The sequence below is a fragment of the Solanum verrucosum genome, unplaced genomic scaffold (assembly GCF_900185275.1).
Source record: "Solanum verrucosum unplaced genomic scaffold, falcon-dt-bn FXZP01000180.1, whole genome shotgun sequence".
NCBI lineage: Eukaryota > Viridiplantae > Streptophyta > Magnoliopsida > Solanales > Solanaceae > Solanum > Solanum verrucosum.
Window position 1 is genome coordinate 1,925,907 of NW_026020402.1, and position 16,764 is coordinate 1,942,670.

A 16,764-nucleotide genomic window follows, 5' to 3' on the forward strand; every position below is an offset into this window, starting at 1 on the left:
TGTAATATCAGATGCAGTTAATTTTAGAAGATAATGTCTCCACGCTTTGACACCTTTTGGCAATTTGTCTACTAATTCCTTCATCCTGTCTGGGTGGCTCAAAATATAATTCGTCCATTCAGATTTGAAATCTGTCACAAAACGATAGCGATACAAGTGCTCCAAAAACCACATTTACAATAGAATGCTGCAACTTTCAAAAAAAGTCTTCTCCTTCCATACATTTAGTCAAAGCACGATAAATGTCAGCCAACATCATTGGCAAGATAGTGGATTTCTTTTTCTTCATCATAACAGCGACTATTCCCGACAGACGAATACTGATTTTTTTATCTTTTCTTGGAAAAATCATGGTTCCCAAAAAGGCCACCATGAATGCTTCTTGTCTATGCTTTTCCCAAGTAGGGATGTGTTGCCTATTTTTAAGTTGCTTCTCGTAGTCTGAAAATTCTTCTTTCTTTTCATATTTTGAGTATAGAAATTCCAAGGAAACCAACTCATTATCGAAACACTCCTTATGAGGATAGATGATGTGCATTTGTTCTAAAATTTTGTTCTCACTGACGCTTCTTGGGGCTATGAGTGTTTTGCTTCGGAGATCCTTGTATAATCCTGTGAAACCACCCAACTCCTCCAATGTAGGCGTCAACTCAAAATCGCTAAAGCGAAACACATTGCTTGTAGAATCCCAAAAAAGGATCAAAGCCTCGATCAAATCTGTTAGGACTAAATCTCATGATATCTGTGAGAAAATCAAGATGTTTGAATATCTCAGTTCGCCTAAACTCATGCATATCGTTCAACCAAGCCATGAGTAGTGGTGGGATTTTATTCGTGATCATGAACTTTAGGGGATCATTGACCATTTCGACTGCTTCATCTCTTGGTCTTTTATCACATCTCATAGATCTCATGATTACCTGGTTAGGAAAAGAAACTCGCGATTTAAAAAATGAAATTTTGATCATTCGAAATCATTCGTCGGAGTAGTTATAAAAAATATAAAAAAATATGAAAAATGAATCATAATGCCTAAAGTGGTCATTCTTTCAAAAACGACTTTTGTTGACTTCCTTAGAAGAAGCCTAGGTTGTTTATGGAGAGAATGACCGGATAAAGAGATAATTTTGACAAGTGAATCATGAAGAAGAAAAAGAAAAGAAAAAGAAATAAAAAGAAGGTGGACATGCACTATTTGAAACAAATTTGAAGACATACATATATATATAATAAAAAAAAAATTGTACATGCATTATTATTTTTTATTATTATTTTTTTTTAATTATTATTTTTTTTTTTTGTAAAAACTTGATGTTTTGATAAAAGCGAGAGTACAATTGAGGGTTATATATATATATATATATATAATATATTATTTTCGCTTTGTTTATCTTGAATTATTTGCTGAAAGTGGGTAAAAATAGACGTTTTTTCTTTTAGTCAATTATTTAAAGTCGGTCATCATTTGTTATAGTCTTCCACATGATTCAACAAGTAACACAAAAATGTACATGATGGTCTCAAGAAAAGGTACATGTCCTAGACAGACCCGGCCCCCATGCCGAGTCTTGCTAAGTTAAATGCACATGATGCAGATAAAACGGAACCTAGTAAGGATATCATGTCTGAAGGTTTCAATTCTACTAAGGTTGAACTTGTGGAGAAAGGTATCTAGACTGGCTGTAAAACGAGCGGACAACTCGAGTTAGGGAGTAGCAACGTACCGGTAGCAGTGCTTTCCGGCTTTGTGCATGAGTGCTCCTTATTCTAAACATGTGTGACTAAAAATCCTACACAATGGACCGAAGATCCACTGGCTATCTTGACAGAAGTTGGGTGCGCAGTTGCAATTCCCATAATTATATTATAGAAGACTCAGAGGGTGCGCGAGAGAAGACAGTTATAATGCAATTCAAATAATATTAAAATAGTAAAAAAATGTAAACAATTAACACATTCAGCCAACAAATACAATATCCAAAACATAAATGAAGAAATAAATAAATAAAGTCATACACAAGTCAATATTTACAAGCTCGAATTCTGGTTATTCCCCAACAGAGTCGCCATCTGTCACGCCCCTTTTTTTCCCTCAAAATTTAAATGTATGTTTTGAAAGAAAAAGGTTTTCCAATTAAAGTGACATTTTGAAAAATGATTATTTTATTGTTCAGAGTCGTCACTTGAAATTGAGTTTTGGTGTTCCAAGTCACCTTGTTTAAATCCCTAATCAAAAGAAAATTTTGACTCTTTATTTTATTCGGTCTGTGAAAACAAAGATTGGGTAAGGAATTCTGTTGACCAAGGGGAAGGTATTAGACACCCCTCGAATCTTGTGGTTCTAGCACGGTCGCTTCATTGACTATATATGACTTAAATTAATTTTCGAATATTGTAGTATTAACTTATTAATAAAAGTTATTTACCTCATTATTTGATTTATTTTAAACCTATTTATATTATATTAATATATGTTCGTTAATTAAAAAAAATGTATATCACATAAATTTATTCAAACATAATAAAGTAAAGTTAATAGATAGATATTTATAAATCTTGAAATGTTTTGTAATTTCTTTTCTTCTCCTTTTCTTTTAATGTATTTGTGTTTATTTATTTTTATTGTGGATAGAAAATATATAGGTATCTAATTGCAAGGAATTAGAATTTGTGTAGGATTGAGATTTTTTGAGTTTGAGTATTTTAGGATTGTATTTTTTTTTAGTTAGATTTAAAATAGAAATAAATTTTTATGTGATTTGGAATTAGTTTTAGCAAGAAATTCTAAATAGATTAGGACTATTTTTAGAAAGATTTTTCCTTCTTAATTTTTAATTTCTTTTTTTTTCTTACTTTTTTATGTTTTGGTTTTATTAATTTATATTTTTTTTTAAAAAAAATTTCATTCCGTCTCTTTGTATTTTTTTCTTACTTTTTTTTTATTTCTTTCTACTTTATTCTTTATTTTTATATTTTTTATTCTTTTTGGACATTCTGTTTCTCGTCTTCTTCTTCTTTTTTTATTGTTTATTTTATTTTATTGTTTTAATCATCTTTTTTTTTTTTACGTTTTTCGTTTCCTTTTCTTTATATATTTTATTATTATTATTATACTTTTTCATTTTTACATTATGTTCCTTTATTTATTTTTTGTTCTTCTTATTTTTTTGGTTAAATTTTTTATTTATTTCTTTTACGCTCTATTTTTTATTATTATTCTTTTCAGTTTGCGTTTGTTCTGTTTTTATTTTTATTTTTTTTCTTATGCTTTCACATTTTTAAAAAATTAGTTTTCCTAATTATTCATTATTTATTTTTTACCCTAAATCTCTAAATAAGTATTCATATATCCTCTTAATTATATATCTTAATAATTCGAATTTAAGTGATAATCATCTTAATACTTATTCTAAAGGCAAACTATTTTTTTATCAAAATAATATATTAAAAAAAAACTAAAACACATTCCTCATAGGTTTTCTAAAGCACTAATCAATTAAATTTCAGTTTATATCCTAATCTAACAAGTCTACAAATAATTTCAACAAAATTTTCTTAAGTGAAAAATAAGGTCCAAGAACATTAGCTATTCAAAATTAAATATCACGAAACCAATTTCAATATTAAATGCATCTAAAGAGCATAAGACAATAATAAAAAAATGTATGATACATCTTTTATTTTTTTTATTTTTTATATTATTTTTTAAGCAAGAAACGTCTTCGGTTCCGTTTTCCTAAGCATTCGTAAATTCTCAAAAAAAAAAAAAATCACAAGTATTGGAATCGAGTTTTCGTACATGCGATTCAAAGAACTTCATATTATTGGAATCGAGTTTTCGTACAAGTACTCTATTTAACTCATGCAAGGATTTAGAGTTACCTCGCTGCGAAAATTAATACCACAAAAACAACTGCTACGATCTACTGATTTCCAAAGTTAATAGCTAATATTAACTTTAAAGAGCCACGAATCCGAAACCTTGAGCGAAACCTTGAACGCTGACTTAATTTTCAAAATAAAACTCACTTTTATTATATTTTTCTCTCTGTGTTTCTGTGTATTTTTTTTTCTCGTTGTATGTATTTCTGTGTGTCTGTGTAATTTTTTTCTCGTTGTATGTGTTGAGTGTGAGTCTGGTGCTAATTAAAAGGAATGTGATGGAGTGGGAATAGGATTTAATTTAAAATTTAGTTGAGAATTTTAGGGTTGAGATAAAGGAAGAAAAATAAAATAAAATAACAATATAATATTAATAAAACAAAACAAAACACAAAAAATAAAACAAAATAAAAACAAAAAGGAAGAAGAATAGACGTGTGTATGGAAGAAAAAAAAAAAGAAAAATCGTGCAAGTTGCAACATATGAGGGGAAAAACAAAAATTAAATGGGGGAGGATATTTAGGAAAAAATAGTTATGGAGTTTGAGGATAATTATGAAAAAGGGTAAGGTAATTTGAAATTGTTAGGACTCTTCTTTTTATCTTTTATTATTATTATTTTTACTTTTCCATGATATATACAACTGTTATTATTTTTTTAGACTAGATAAAAGTTGAAAGATTAAAACAAAAATATGTTAAATTCAAAAGCTTTCTTTATTAAAGTTTAAACATAAAGTGAGCTTATAATTTGTTGTAATTTTTAGTTTATTTATTTTTCATTTATTTTAAATATAACCCTACTGAAATATCAAAATTGAATGTAAAATCTTTATGTTTTGGTAAAAAATTAGGTGTTCACAGGTCTTCCTAATCATCCACTTATTTTTTGTTTCAAAAACCTCCCGCTGTGGAAATTATCGTAAACGTACCTGCAGTATCCAAGGAAAACCCAATGGAATATATGCAAATTGATTTAGACTTTGACTTTACACATAGGAAAAGGTATCTACAAAAGTTGCATAAGTACTTTATATTTTTTGTGTTTTTTATTTAGTGTTTGATGGATCCGTGTTTGATATTTGCATTGAAGTCCTAATTCAGATTCGTGCTGAGTTGGGTTCCATTCGAGCAATATCGCTCCCTATTAAGGATTGTTAAAAGAGGAACAACTCTGCACGCATAATTACTGTATATCAATTATATATAATAAAGAGAACTTTTAAACCAGAATTGTAAGAAGGAAACTAGAGATGTGACTTGTATGTTTCCACCTGTTTATGTAGTGCCTGTTTGACCCTAAATGCAGAAATAAAAAAAATAAAAAATGGTTATATTAAATTCCCACAAAATTACTTTTACAAAAAACAATTCTATTATTTGAAATCTTTTTAGTATTTAAAATGTTTCATTTATGTAGTATTTTCTGGTTTTCTTTCATAATAATTCTTTTGTGTAAAGTTATTATATTCATTTACAAATTTTATTTCTTTAAACAACTCAATGTTTAAAAAAAATGGCTGGAGAGTTAATTAAATATAGAATGAAAGGAAAACGTGGTGATTAAAAAATAAAAGTTACACCACGAAAACAGATAAGATATAAATATACTGATGCCAATCATGCCATACACTTAGTTAGGAAATCAACAACAACATATTTGAGTGGAGAAAGAGGTGCGTGCCACACAATCTTAATAGTTCAGTTAGTTGGTTACCTGAAATTTCACCTTAATGGTGAGGGTTCGATTCCCTCCCCATTATCCCTTCCCTTACCCCCAAATTTTTAAAGAAACACATATTGGAGTAGGAAAATGGTGCAAGATTTTAGTGTTAGGTTTCAAGACCTAAGTTACTGCCTTGAAATGTTATCAACTTTGAAGTAATCTCTTTGAAGCCAACGATATATCCAGAACAAAATCTCTATCTCATAAAAATATAGGTTAAGATATATGTGCATCTTATACATTTCATACCTCATTTATAAAGTTATATATATGGAGTATATTGTTGGAATGATCAATGGTTTGAATTTTGAAATACAGTCAATCGCAACCAATTGGATCTGAGGCGTAATCGACAGTACATATGAAACTGATTTTTTCAAAATACCTTTAATCTTGTGGCCTTAAACATGTTTCATGGAAACTGAAATTAAGTGTTAGTATCAAAAACAGACTAAAAAAGAGAACAAGTCATTCTCTTTAAGACCAAGGAATTAATAATTATTTTGGAGTAGCTATTTTTAAGGTGGACAATTGACATTTAGCGGGAAAAAAAAGAGAATTCTTTTTTAGCATGGGCCATGGGCAGTTATTGATGCGATTGATACTTATCAGTAGCGCAATCATTAGGTATTGAGCACTATTTTTGTCCAGACATGAGCTACGACACCGCCAAAGAGGTAAATTAAAGCTTCTTGTACGCCACATAAAAATCCATCCGATTATCCTACACTTGTTATATACTGTTGCAAAATTCTGCAAGAGAAGCTGCATTTGATTTCGTCGTACAGGACATGATCCAATAAAATTGAAACCATACAGAGTGCTAAAATTAATTAGAAGATGCGGAGCATGGCGAGTTCAGTCTCATCCAAAGGCATTGCTGCCATTGTTGGTGTGGGCCCAAAACTCGGCCGTTCAATCGCCCGCAAGTTCGCCCACGAAGGCTATACCGTTGCTATCCTTGCCCGTGACTTAGGTTCGTGTTCTCTCTTACATCTATCTTTTTGGTAGAAACGGATCTAGAGTGAATTCTGTAAGTTCAATTAAATTCATTATTTTTTAGTTGAAGTTTGTAAATATCATGTATGCAAAAACATATATTCATTCAATTGTCATTTGGTATATATATGACTAAATCAAGAGTCACATGATTTTAATAGTGCAATTTAGTAATTTATTGGTACAGGTAGACTATCAAGATTTGCTGATGAGATAGCTAGAGAAGAGAAAGCGCAGGTGTTTGCAATCCGTATCGATTGTTCAGATTCTCGAAGCATAAGAGAGGCATTCGAGGGAGTTCTATCACTTGGCTTTGTGGAAGTGTTGGTTTACAATGCACACCAACCAACATCTTGGCACCCAACAAACTTCACAGACATTAAAGTTGAACAATTTCAGAAATCTCTCGCTGTCTCCTCCGTCGGCGCCTTTCACTGCGCTCAACAGGTCTCTTCTTTCTTCTTCTTTTTTACATACCACATATTCCTAATTATGTACGTACGTGAGACAAATTTTAATTCTATACATCAATTCAAAATTCAAATTAAGTACCACTGAACAGCATGATCACCTTGTTTCAGTTTCTGGTTTCAAATTTTTGGTATTGAAAATGTCAGGTACTTCTAGGTATGGTGGAAAGAGGAAGAGGGACAATTCTTTTCACCGGTTGTTCAGCTTCTCTTAGTGCTATAGCCGGTTATTCTGAATTATGTACGTGATCATCATAATTAATTTTCTTTTACTTACTCTTTTCATTTTTATTTACAATTCAAAATTAGATGAATTAGGACTCAAATTAAACTAATGAAATTTGTTTGTGTTGTTTTCGATATGGATATGTCAGGCTGTGGAAAGTTTGCAATGAGAGGCCTATCCCAATGTCTGGCAAAGGAGTTTCAACCTCTTGGAGTACACGTGGCGCATGTCATCATTCACGGTATCGTCGGCGCACCCGCCCGGTTAGTCTGTTTGCTCTCTCTAAGATTCTATTTTTACTTCTTCTTCTTTTTTTTGGTTCTTTAAGATTCTACCTCATCTTCGAAAAGAAAATCTTCATAGTTTAATTGATTGATTATTTGAATTTTCATGAAAAGAGAGAAAAAAAAAAACAACATTCCACGAGATGCAAGGAATCCTTTAGCTGTAACAATGACAACTCATTCCTTTTGCTGGGATATTTTTTTGGGAATATATGTAGCTTATTCATAATCCCATAAGATTAGAGAGAGAAAGCAACATGGCATATATATGCTGTTCTACCTGACTCAGCATATAAAATATCTAACAGCTTATTTTGAAGAAAAAAAAAAGTGCTAAAAGAAAATCACTAGAAGTTGTTTGTGTTTGACCGATATATTCAAAGAAGCATCTTTAAACAACGGCTTTTCTCAAAAGTTTGAGGAAAATCTACTTCTTAGGTTCTGAAAAACCGTTTTTGCTATTTTTTAGAATCACTAATCTTCTTCCAAAAATTTGATCAAATACCTTAAGAAAAAAAGTACTTTTGACCTTCTAAAAACTTGATCAAAACGGGTTATTAAGAGCTATACATTTTTACCAAGAATGATACGTTTAATTACCTGTATTACCTTATAGATCATCTGATTTTAACTTAAAATGTTGAGTGTATTTATTATGAAGTTTATTATAACAGGAGGGCAATAGCGTCAAGTTCGCAACAGATGTTGTTGGTTGGGGAACAAGAGCAGCAACAAACCGGCGTATGGGCCGGAGAGGTGTTAATGGATCCAGATGGGCTGGCCCAGACCTACTGGCATTTGCATATCCAAGATCGATCTGCTTGGACCCAAGAGATTGATCTCCACCCCTCCAACCAAAGATACATCTAAAGATCAAATCAATAGTGTTATTAATTTTAGAGGTGTGAAATTAAATTATCCTCTATTTTTACTACCTTTTATTAACTACAAAAAGGGAATGATATGTGTTTTATAGACATTTTTTTATTATAAGAGTGTGAGTGATTTATTGTGAAATTTAGTTAATTTGGATTGGCAGTGTAATAAGAATAGTTATTGGATTTTACTTGTATACATTAATAATGTGGTTTTTTTTTTTGTTATTTTGCATATATATATTTTCAAATAGTTAGTTCGGTTTGTTACTGTTATTTTATTTGTAGGGGTAAGTGGCATAATAGTATAAAAAATTGTAGCTGTCAGTAACACCTTGTTTTGGATGGTTGTACATGATGTATTGTATTGTTAATTTAAATACAATATGTGTTTTTGATTGTTATTTAGATTTTATTGCATCGTATTGTTTAAATTCATCGTTAGGTAATATTTGTAACAATTGATTTGGTGTGATCACATTGTTATCCTAATATTTTGTCTCTATTTATTATTTAATAATCATATTTTTATCACTTATCCTACCTTTTCATAGTAGCTCTATCATGTATACATTACTTTTCTTGTAGGTTTATCATTCAACTTGTTGATATGTGACGTTATGTAAATAAAGGCGGAGCTAGGCGGGGTTCTTGGGTTTGGACGAACCCAGTAACTTTTCCGTAGATCATGTATTTGTACTAGAAAATTTATTGACGGTTTAGTGGCAAGGAAGGGATTGTGAAAATGTTTTTTATGCTAGAGTTGTGGGTTCGATATTAAAGGACCTTTTGATACTTTCTACATATATTTTTAATTTAACACCACAAAATTCAAGAGTATTCTTTATTTTTTAGAATTCCATATCAATTCAAAAGCAAATAAACCAATTAAAATGGAGAAAGTGTATATATATATATTATTTTATTAATTTTTTATTATTATTATTATTATTTTAATAAAAACATATAAATAAGTTAACGAATCCAATCCAATAGAAAAAAGGTTAATTACACATTTGGCTGGTTGCTAAAAAATAGTATCCTGTAGTAAAAACATTACCTAGCCAAATATATAAAAAGCATCACACTGTTTTGCTAAATATATATATAGGTAAATATTTTTATGATGAGTGGCTATTTATGTCACTTTCAGCGGGAAGAGAAGGCATATGATTTGGGGGGCATATGTTGCATGGTTAGAATAGGAATTCGTGTTGTAATAGAGAACACACAAAGGCACTTTCTTCGATAATCTACTTTCTCCGTCTATTTTTAATTATCACAATTTCCTTTTTTAATATCAAATGATAAAAACTTTAATTAATATTTTATAATGTATTTTTTCTCATACTGATATATAAAAAATTACAATTCATAGTACGTTTTCTACGGTGTTAAAGTATCTAAATTTTTTGTTTAAAAGTGATTGATGAGGAAACTCAAAAGAAAAAGAACCCATCGAGTGTCAAATGATATGTCATCTAAGATAGTACTCCCGTGTCTTTAATTACTTGTCCATTTTTCTTTTATAGTTGTCCCTAATTACTTGTTCATTTTGACAAATTAAGAAAGGACAAAATAATTACTTTAAAAAAGATAGAATTACTTGAAAATCTTAAATTATTTTTTTAATAGGTGTGTAAATTTAAAAGTTGACAAGTAATATGGCATAGGAAGTATTGAACAACCAAAACAAATAATTAGCCGTCATTTTCTGGTCCATCCTTTTTTTTTTTTTTTGTCGCTTAACGACTTGTAAATGATTACATTCATCAAGTCCATCCTCATTCCCAATACAGTATTTTGCCCTGGCTTTTCATTTTTGCTATTTCTTTTTTTTGTGAAAATTTCTAATATGATATATATTATATTAATATTTTTGAGTTATAGCAGTAGATTTAGACTTTCAAATTATAACATTAAAAGTTTCAGGTTGTAACAGATTATTAGAAAAAAAGGATATTTTTAATAATTAAAAACATTTGATTTGAAAAGAATAAAAAGATAAAAAAAATTAAAATAAAACGTTTCTGAAGGAAAAAATGAAAAAAAACGGAAATAGGGGTGGCAATTAAATTTGAATTAATTTAAGATAAATATTAATTAGCATGAATTAAGGAATTTCAAACTAATTAAGAATATTCAGTTTCCTTAATTCACTCCAATTTGTTAAAATTAATTTAATAATCTGATTTTCTCCATTTTTCTTTCACGTTCTCTCTCTTCGATTTTCTTCCAGAAATTGTAACTGGCGACAAATTGATTTTTTTTTTGTTTGAAAAAACCTATTTTTTTTTTGTGATGGACAGCTACGTATCAATATTAATTAAATATAGCGGAAGATGCGCTGCTTCAGGTGAGTATTTTTTAATTGTTTACCATTTTTATTTGAATTTCAGTGAAATAAAAAAAAAGTGAAACTGTAAATCGTCACGATATTGAATGTGATATGTTTTTTGTATATACAATACGTCTTGTTCATAATACTTATTAGTTGTTGTGAAATTGTAATATTAGGGATTTTCTTGGTAAGTTTCTATTTTTTGGTAGTAGTTTAGTGTCACCATATTATTGATTACTGGTTTTTTTCTTGGTAAGTTTCTGTAATATTATTGATTACTGGTTTTTTTCGTGAAAAAATAAATTAAAATGTATAGTTTTGAATGAATTTATTAGTGTAAGTGTAAGGAATTTGGTACGAAAGTGTATTCACTAATGTGAAAAAAGGTTATTTAGAATTTTGAATATGACAGTTGTTTTAAGTTGATATGAAAGTGTGTTAACTACTCAGTAAAAAAGTTTATTTTGAATTTTGAATAAGTGTATTAAAAATGTTTTAAGTTGGTATGAAATGTGAAATGTTATTGTTTATACAAGTTTTGTCAATTATGTATAAATTTGTGTGAAAGGAATGAACTATTTGGTATGAGAAATGTATAAATTTGGTATAAATGATGATTGTATGTATGAAATTTGTATTAAGTAGGTATGAAATCTGAATTTTCTTTTTTAATGATATATGTCTGTAGTTTACTGTCTAAATGATTTTTGTATGAAAAAATAATGACAAGTGTGTATAATTTTGTTTTTTTTTTTGTATTATGTAAGACTAATTGTTATTTTTTTTTAATGAAACATGGAAATATGTTGATTTTCAGATGGAGGGAATTATATATGAGTATTCTAGTCTTTATACTGGTCTAGTAAGTGTGATAACATCGCAGCTAATGATAGATGCTAATATTCACAATATAGAGATAAAATATATAGTTAGTGATAGATGTCCCCCTGTTAGTATCCACAATGATGTTGGTGTGCGAGTTTTTTTAGATCAAAAGAAAGCTAATGTAGATTTCTTTACGAAATATCCATTGTGCATAACTTTGAAGAATATAGCAATAGATAATCAGGATTCTGTAGTTGTTGTGGATATGAGACATTCTGATGTTAGTAGAACACTAACTAACTTTGATTTATACTCCAGCAACTCCATCCGCTTGATAGGAGTGAATTTAGATAAAGTTGTCGATGAAAATACTGATGAAGGAAATGGAGTAATCAGTGACCTTTCTAATTTATTTATAGCTGAAAATCAGATTTACAATGATAAAGAAACACTTATGGAGGTGATGCGACATTATGGAGTTGTGGAAAATTCAGATTTCTTGTGACTCGTTCTAGTTCATCTTGGTAAGGATTTAATGGATTGTTTGAATGTGTATTTTTTTTTAGTGTATTTGGTATATCAGTTTTTGATGGATTTTTTTTTTGTTTTTTATACAGTTATTACCTGAAGTGTCCTGCTGATAATTGTTCTTGGATGATGAACTCATCATGTTTGAATCAATCAAAGCTATTTAAAATCAGAAAGTACTGTGCGGAACACACTTGTTCCGTTAGAGATAGAGTGTATGCAAGGCGTCAGGGAATAACTGACGTAATAGCTGTTTTAATAATGGATAAATTTATTGATCCATCGACTGTATACACGCCAAAAGATATAGCGGAAGACGTGTTAAAAGTGCATGATGTTGCGCTAACATACATGCAGGATTGGAGAGCTAAAGAAAAGGCGATAAAATTGGTGCGTGGAGATCCAGTCGAGTCATATGCCAAACTTCCAGGTTTTTTTTTACAACTAAATTTTGTATTTTATATTATTGACTGAATTGGTGTGAATTTTAACAATGCAACAATCTAGCATGCAGTTTATTTACAGATTGAATTCCCATTATCCATTTGGTTTCCTTTCTGTATCCAATTAATATCCATTTTGTATCTAATTTGAATATAATTGGTGTCCATTTTGTATCCAATAGTATATTTGTTGTGTCGTAATGTTCAGCTATCTAATTATAAAATTAATTGTAAAAACTGAAAAACTTCCAGGTTATCTATACATATTGGAGCAGACGTATCCTGGTTCGATTTTAAAATTAGAAAGGACGAAATGTGACAAATTCTTATATGCATTTGTTGCATTAAAAGCATGTATTAGAGGTTGGAAGTATTGTAGGCCAATTGTAGTTGTTGATGGGGCAGCCTTAAGAGGCTCATATGGTGGTACAATGTTGATTGCATGCACTATGGATCCAAGAGGTATTTTTTGAATTTTTTACATTTATAATCAACAATAAATATGATATAAGATGTGTTTTAAATTTGTATGATGTTTTTTTTAATTAATGCATCAGGTCACATACTTCCACTTGCTTATGCCATAGTGAATTCTGAGAATGATGCATCATGGACCTGGTTCTTTGAACAGTTTAGGGAAGCATATGGAGAAAGGGAAAACATGTGTTTTATGTCAGATAGAAACGAGAGCAAATGGAAAGGGACTGCCAGAGTATATCCTGGATTGGAACATTTTGCTTGCATATGGCACTTATGCTGTAATGTTTTAAAGAACTTCCATAGGAATACTGAAGATTTGAATAAGCTATGTTTACAATGGTAAAGGCTTATACAATACAACAATTTGAGGCGATTATGCAAAGAATAGACCATATAGATCCAAGAATAAGAGATTATTTATATGATATCGGGTATAACAAGTGGTCAAGGGCTTATTCAAAATGTAAGCGAACATGGACCATGACTTCAAACATAGCCGAATCTTTGAATAATGTTAACAGGATAGCAAGGAGGTTGCCAGTGATTTCACTTCTTGAATTTATGAGGGTAACAGTTCAAAGATGGATTCATAAGCACAACGAGGAAGCTGCAAAAACTAGATCAGAGCTTACAAAAAAATATGACTTTATGCTCCAGAAAAGTATTGCTTTGTCTAGTAGTATGAGGGTATGATTTTTCCTTTATTCATTATTATTTAAATGTATTCATGTATGCAATTAGTATGATTATTGAATTAATTTAGTATAAATTGCCAACTAGAATAAACAGTGCATTAATTTGATATCCATTTTGTAACTATGATTCAAACCTTTTTTTGTGGCTTGTTTTTTTGTAACATCATTTTAATGATCAATATTTTTGTGTGTTGGGTAATACCATCAACAGTTGATATGCATGTTGTTGTTGAAGGGGTACATAGTAAACTTAAACACTAAGATGTGTAGTTGCGGAAGATTTTAAAATGATGAGATAACGTGTGGGCATGGAATAGCAGTTCTTAGATACAGAAGACTGCATGAAACATATTACTGCTCTTCTTTTTACAGCCTGAAGAATTTTAAAGACACATATGTCATCCCTGTTGAACCTCTCCCATGCGAGAGTACATGGGATATACCAAATAATATTTCAGAGCCTAAATTGATGCCGCCCGATCCAAAGAGAACAACAGAAAGACCGCAACTTGAACGTTGGAAGGGGTTTACTGATGTAAAATTCAAAAGGTCTAAAGTTACTTGCAATAGATGTTGTCAAGTTGGCCACAACAGGACGACATGTTCAAATTATCCTGTGCAAAAAAAATGATTATTTATTTGTTTAGACTATATAAAATTATAATTTTATTTTGTCTTTTAGACTCATGTTTTGTTTTATTATGAAACATAATTGGTGTGAAATGCATTATAACTAAGTGTTTAATATACTGTTCATTTTTTATACGCGATGCATTCATTAATCATACAAATTACATACTGTTGGAAATAAAATTTATTTCAGTTTAATATATAAGATAGTGTTAATATTACTGATAATTATACAAGGTAATTATGGAATGCATTTGGTATCCTGAGTAATTAATGTAGTTTATCATGAATATTAATTTGGTTTCCAACTGGTGTCCTCCTATAAATGAAATTAAAACAATCTTTATACCAATCTTATTCAGGTGTCATTCAAATACTAACTTTAGTTTATATCACACATATATATACCAACGAAAAATCAATTACATGTAAACATTCATTAATTTCGTATAAACATTCATATCATTTGTGTACTAATATTTTATCACAATTCATACAATATCCAACAATCAAACATTAAAGTCAGAGGCATACATATATTAATCAGATTTCATACACGTTTCATCCAAAAATATGTTTAGAATATAAAGTAAGCATAATGTGATATTTTTAGAAAAAATAATCAGATTTCATACACGTTTCATCCAAAAATATGTTTAGAATATAAAGTAAGCATAATGTGATATTTTAAGAAAAAAATCGCTAGTTTAACAATTAATCCAATTTCATACACGTTTGACAATTAATAGACAAATCACCATTTTCATACAAATTTAATAATTCATATCATATACACAATTAATAGAGAGTCACACCAATGTTAAAACACAATTCATACCATTATATCACAATTCATACAGTACCTAACGCTCAAACATTAATTTTTTGATACTAATTATACGACAAAGTTGGTTCATGATCTCTAAATTTGTATTATTTTTGAGTCTAGTTAGTAATACACATTAATATCATTAAGTCTAAATGTTGAATCAAATTGGTATGCAATCTGTATAAAATTGGCATCCCGTAAAATGGTATATTCAATGTGTAATATATCCCCCAAATAGTGAATCCAACTGGTATGATGTCACGACCGAAAAATGGACGTGATGGCACTCGTCTTAACCCACCAAGACAAGTCAGCCTAAAACTCAACCATTACAATAAAATGCGGAAATTTTTATAATAAACTCAAATATACCCCCAAAATCTGGTTGTCACGTGTACAAGCCTCTAAAGTATTACAATTGAATCAAAAGAAAAACACAAGTCTCATATGACATTGTTTCTAGAGTAGAACAAGATCATAAACAGGAGTAAGAAGGATCGCTGAGAAGACAAACAACTACCTCACAAATCTCCCAGAAGCCTCAGAAAAGAAGAGAATAACAAGTACCACAAAAAACCAGGCTCGTAACCTACAAAAATTTGTAGAAGCAAGGGGTGAGTACCAAACCACACGGCACTCAACAAGTAAACCTCTAAACACGAGCTAAGGGGATAGAATACGAGTACTCCTTACACCCCAACCGAACCTCCACAACTATAACATGCATAAAACCAGCTCAACCTAACAGTTCACAATTCAAACAACACATATCTCAATAACAACACTCTAACAATTACATATTCTCAACAACAAGCTCAATATTCACCAATCAAAGTTCCACAGAAAGACACTCACAAGATCAGCAAAACACGATATCAAGGTCAATAATGATAAATATGTGCAATGCAATGGAGTGCAATGTCAAGTATAGTAATGCATGTCTGACCTAGTGATACACACCCGCTGTTTCTCAGTTCGGGACCCATGGGGGACATATCTGTCCATGCATCCATCGCGGCGCGCGATACGACCCTCGATAATAGTAACCATCGCGGCGCGCGATACGTCCCTCGAAATATAGTATCCGTCGCGGCGCGCGACACGTCCCTCGAAATATAGTATCCATCGCGGCGCGCGATACGTCCCTCGAAATGGTACATCCTCTTTATTTTCTTATTCTTTCTCAAGGCACATAACACTTGTCAGAACCATGTCTCAGAACAATGCAAATGACATGTTCACACAAACAATGAGGAGATGACCATTTTCATAACATTGCATAATTCACAACAAGACAATCAGGATACAACATCAACAATGATTTAACAAGCCTTTCAAACAATTCTCAACACATCACAAAAACAATTGATCACATTACTCTCAACCATATACCACAAGGAAATACACGAATTTCATACGCTTAACAAGGGTTTAGAAATCCACTTGCCTCAAATAATCGAACAATTACTCTGGGACTCGAGCCTTCTCCTTTCGTTAGGCTTCCAAATCAATGCAATCTATTCAAATAAAT

The 16,764-nt window shown here is 30.5% G+C and overlaps 1 protein-coding gene and 2 pseudogenes across 1 annotated transcript; 2 read left to right on the forward strand and 1 right to left on the reverse strand.

Moving 5' to 3' along the window:
- Positions 1 to 348: 348 nt before the first annotated feature.
- On the reverse strand, positions 349 to 1,775 carry LOC125840120 (uncharacterized; annotated as a pseudogene).
- Positions 1,776 to 6,258: 4,483 nt separating this feature from the next.
- On the forward strand, positions 6,259 to 8,683 carry LOC125840148 (uncharacterized). Its single transcript, XM_049519110.1, has 5 exons — positions 6,259 to 6,584; positions 6,795 to 7,054; positions 7,225 to 7,318; positions 7,452 to 7,566; positions 8,262 to 8,683. Exons 1-5 carry the CDS (start codon positions 6,449 to 6,451, stop codon positions 8,455 to 8,457), a joined length of 801 nt encoding a protein of 266 aa, XP_049375067.1. The 5' UTR covers positions 6,259 to 6,448; the 3' UTR covers positions 8,458 to 8,683.
- Positions 8,684 to 11,620: 2,937 nt separating this feature from the next.
- On the forward strand, positions 11,621 to 13,422 carry LOC125840122 (uncharacterized; annotated as a pseudogene).
- The last annotated feature ends 3,342 nt before the right edge of the window (positions 13,423 to 16,764 follow it).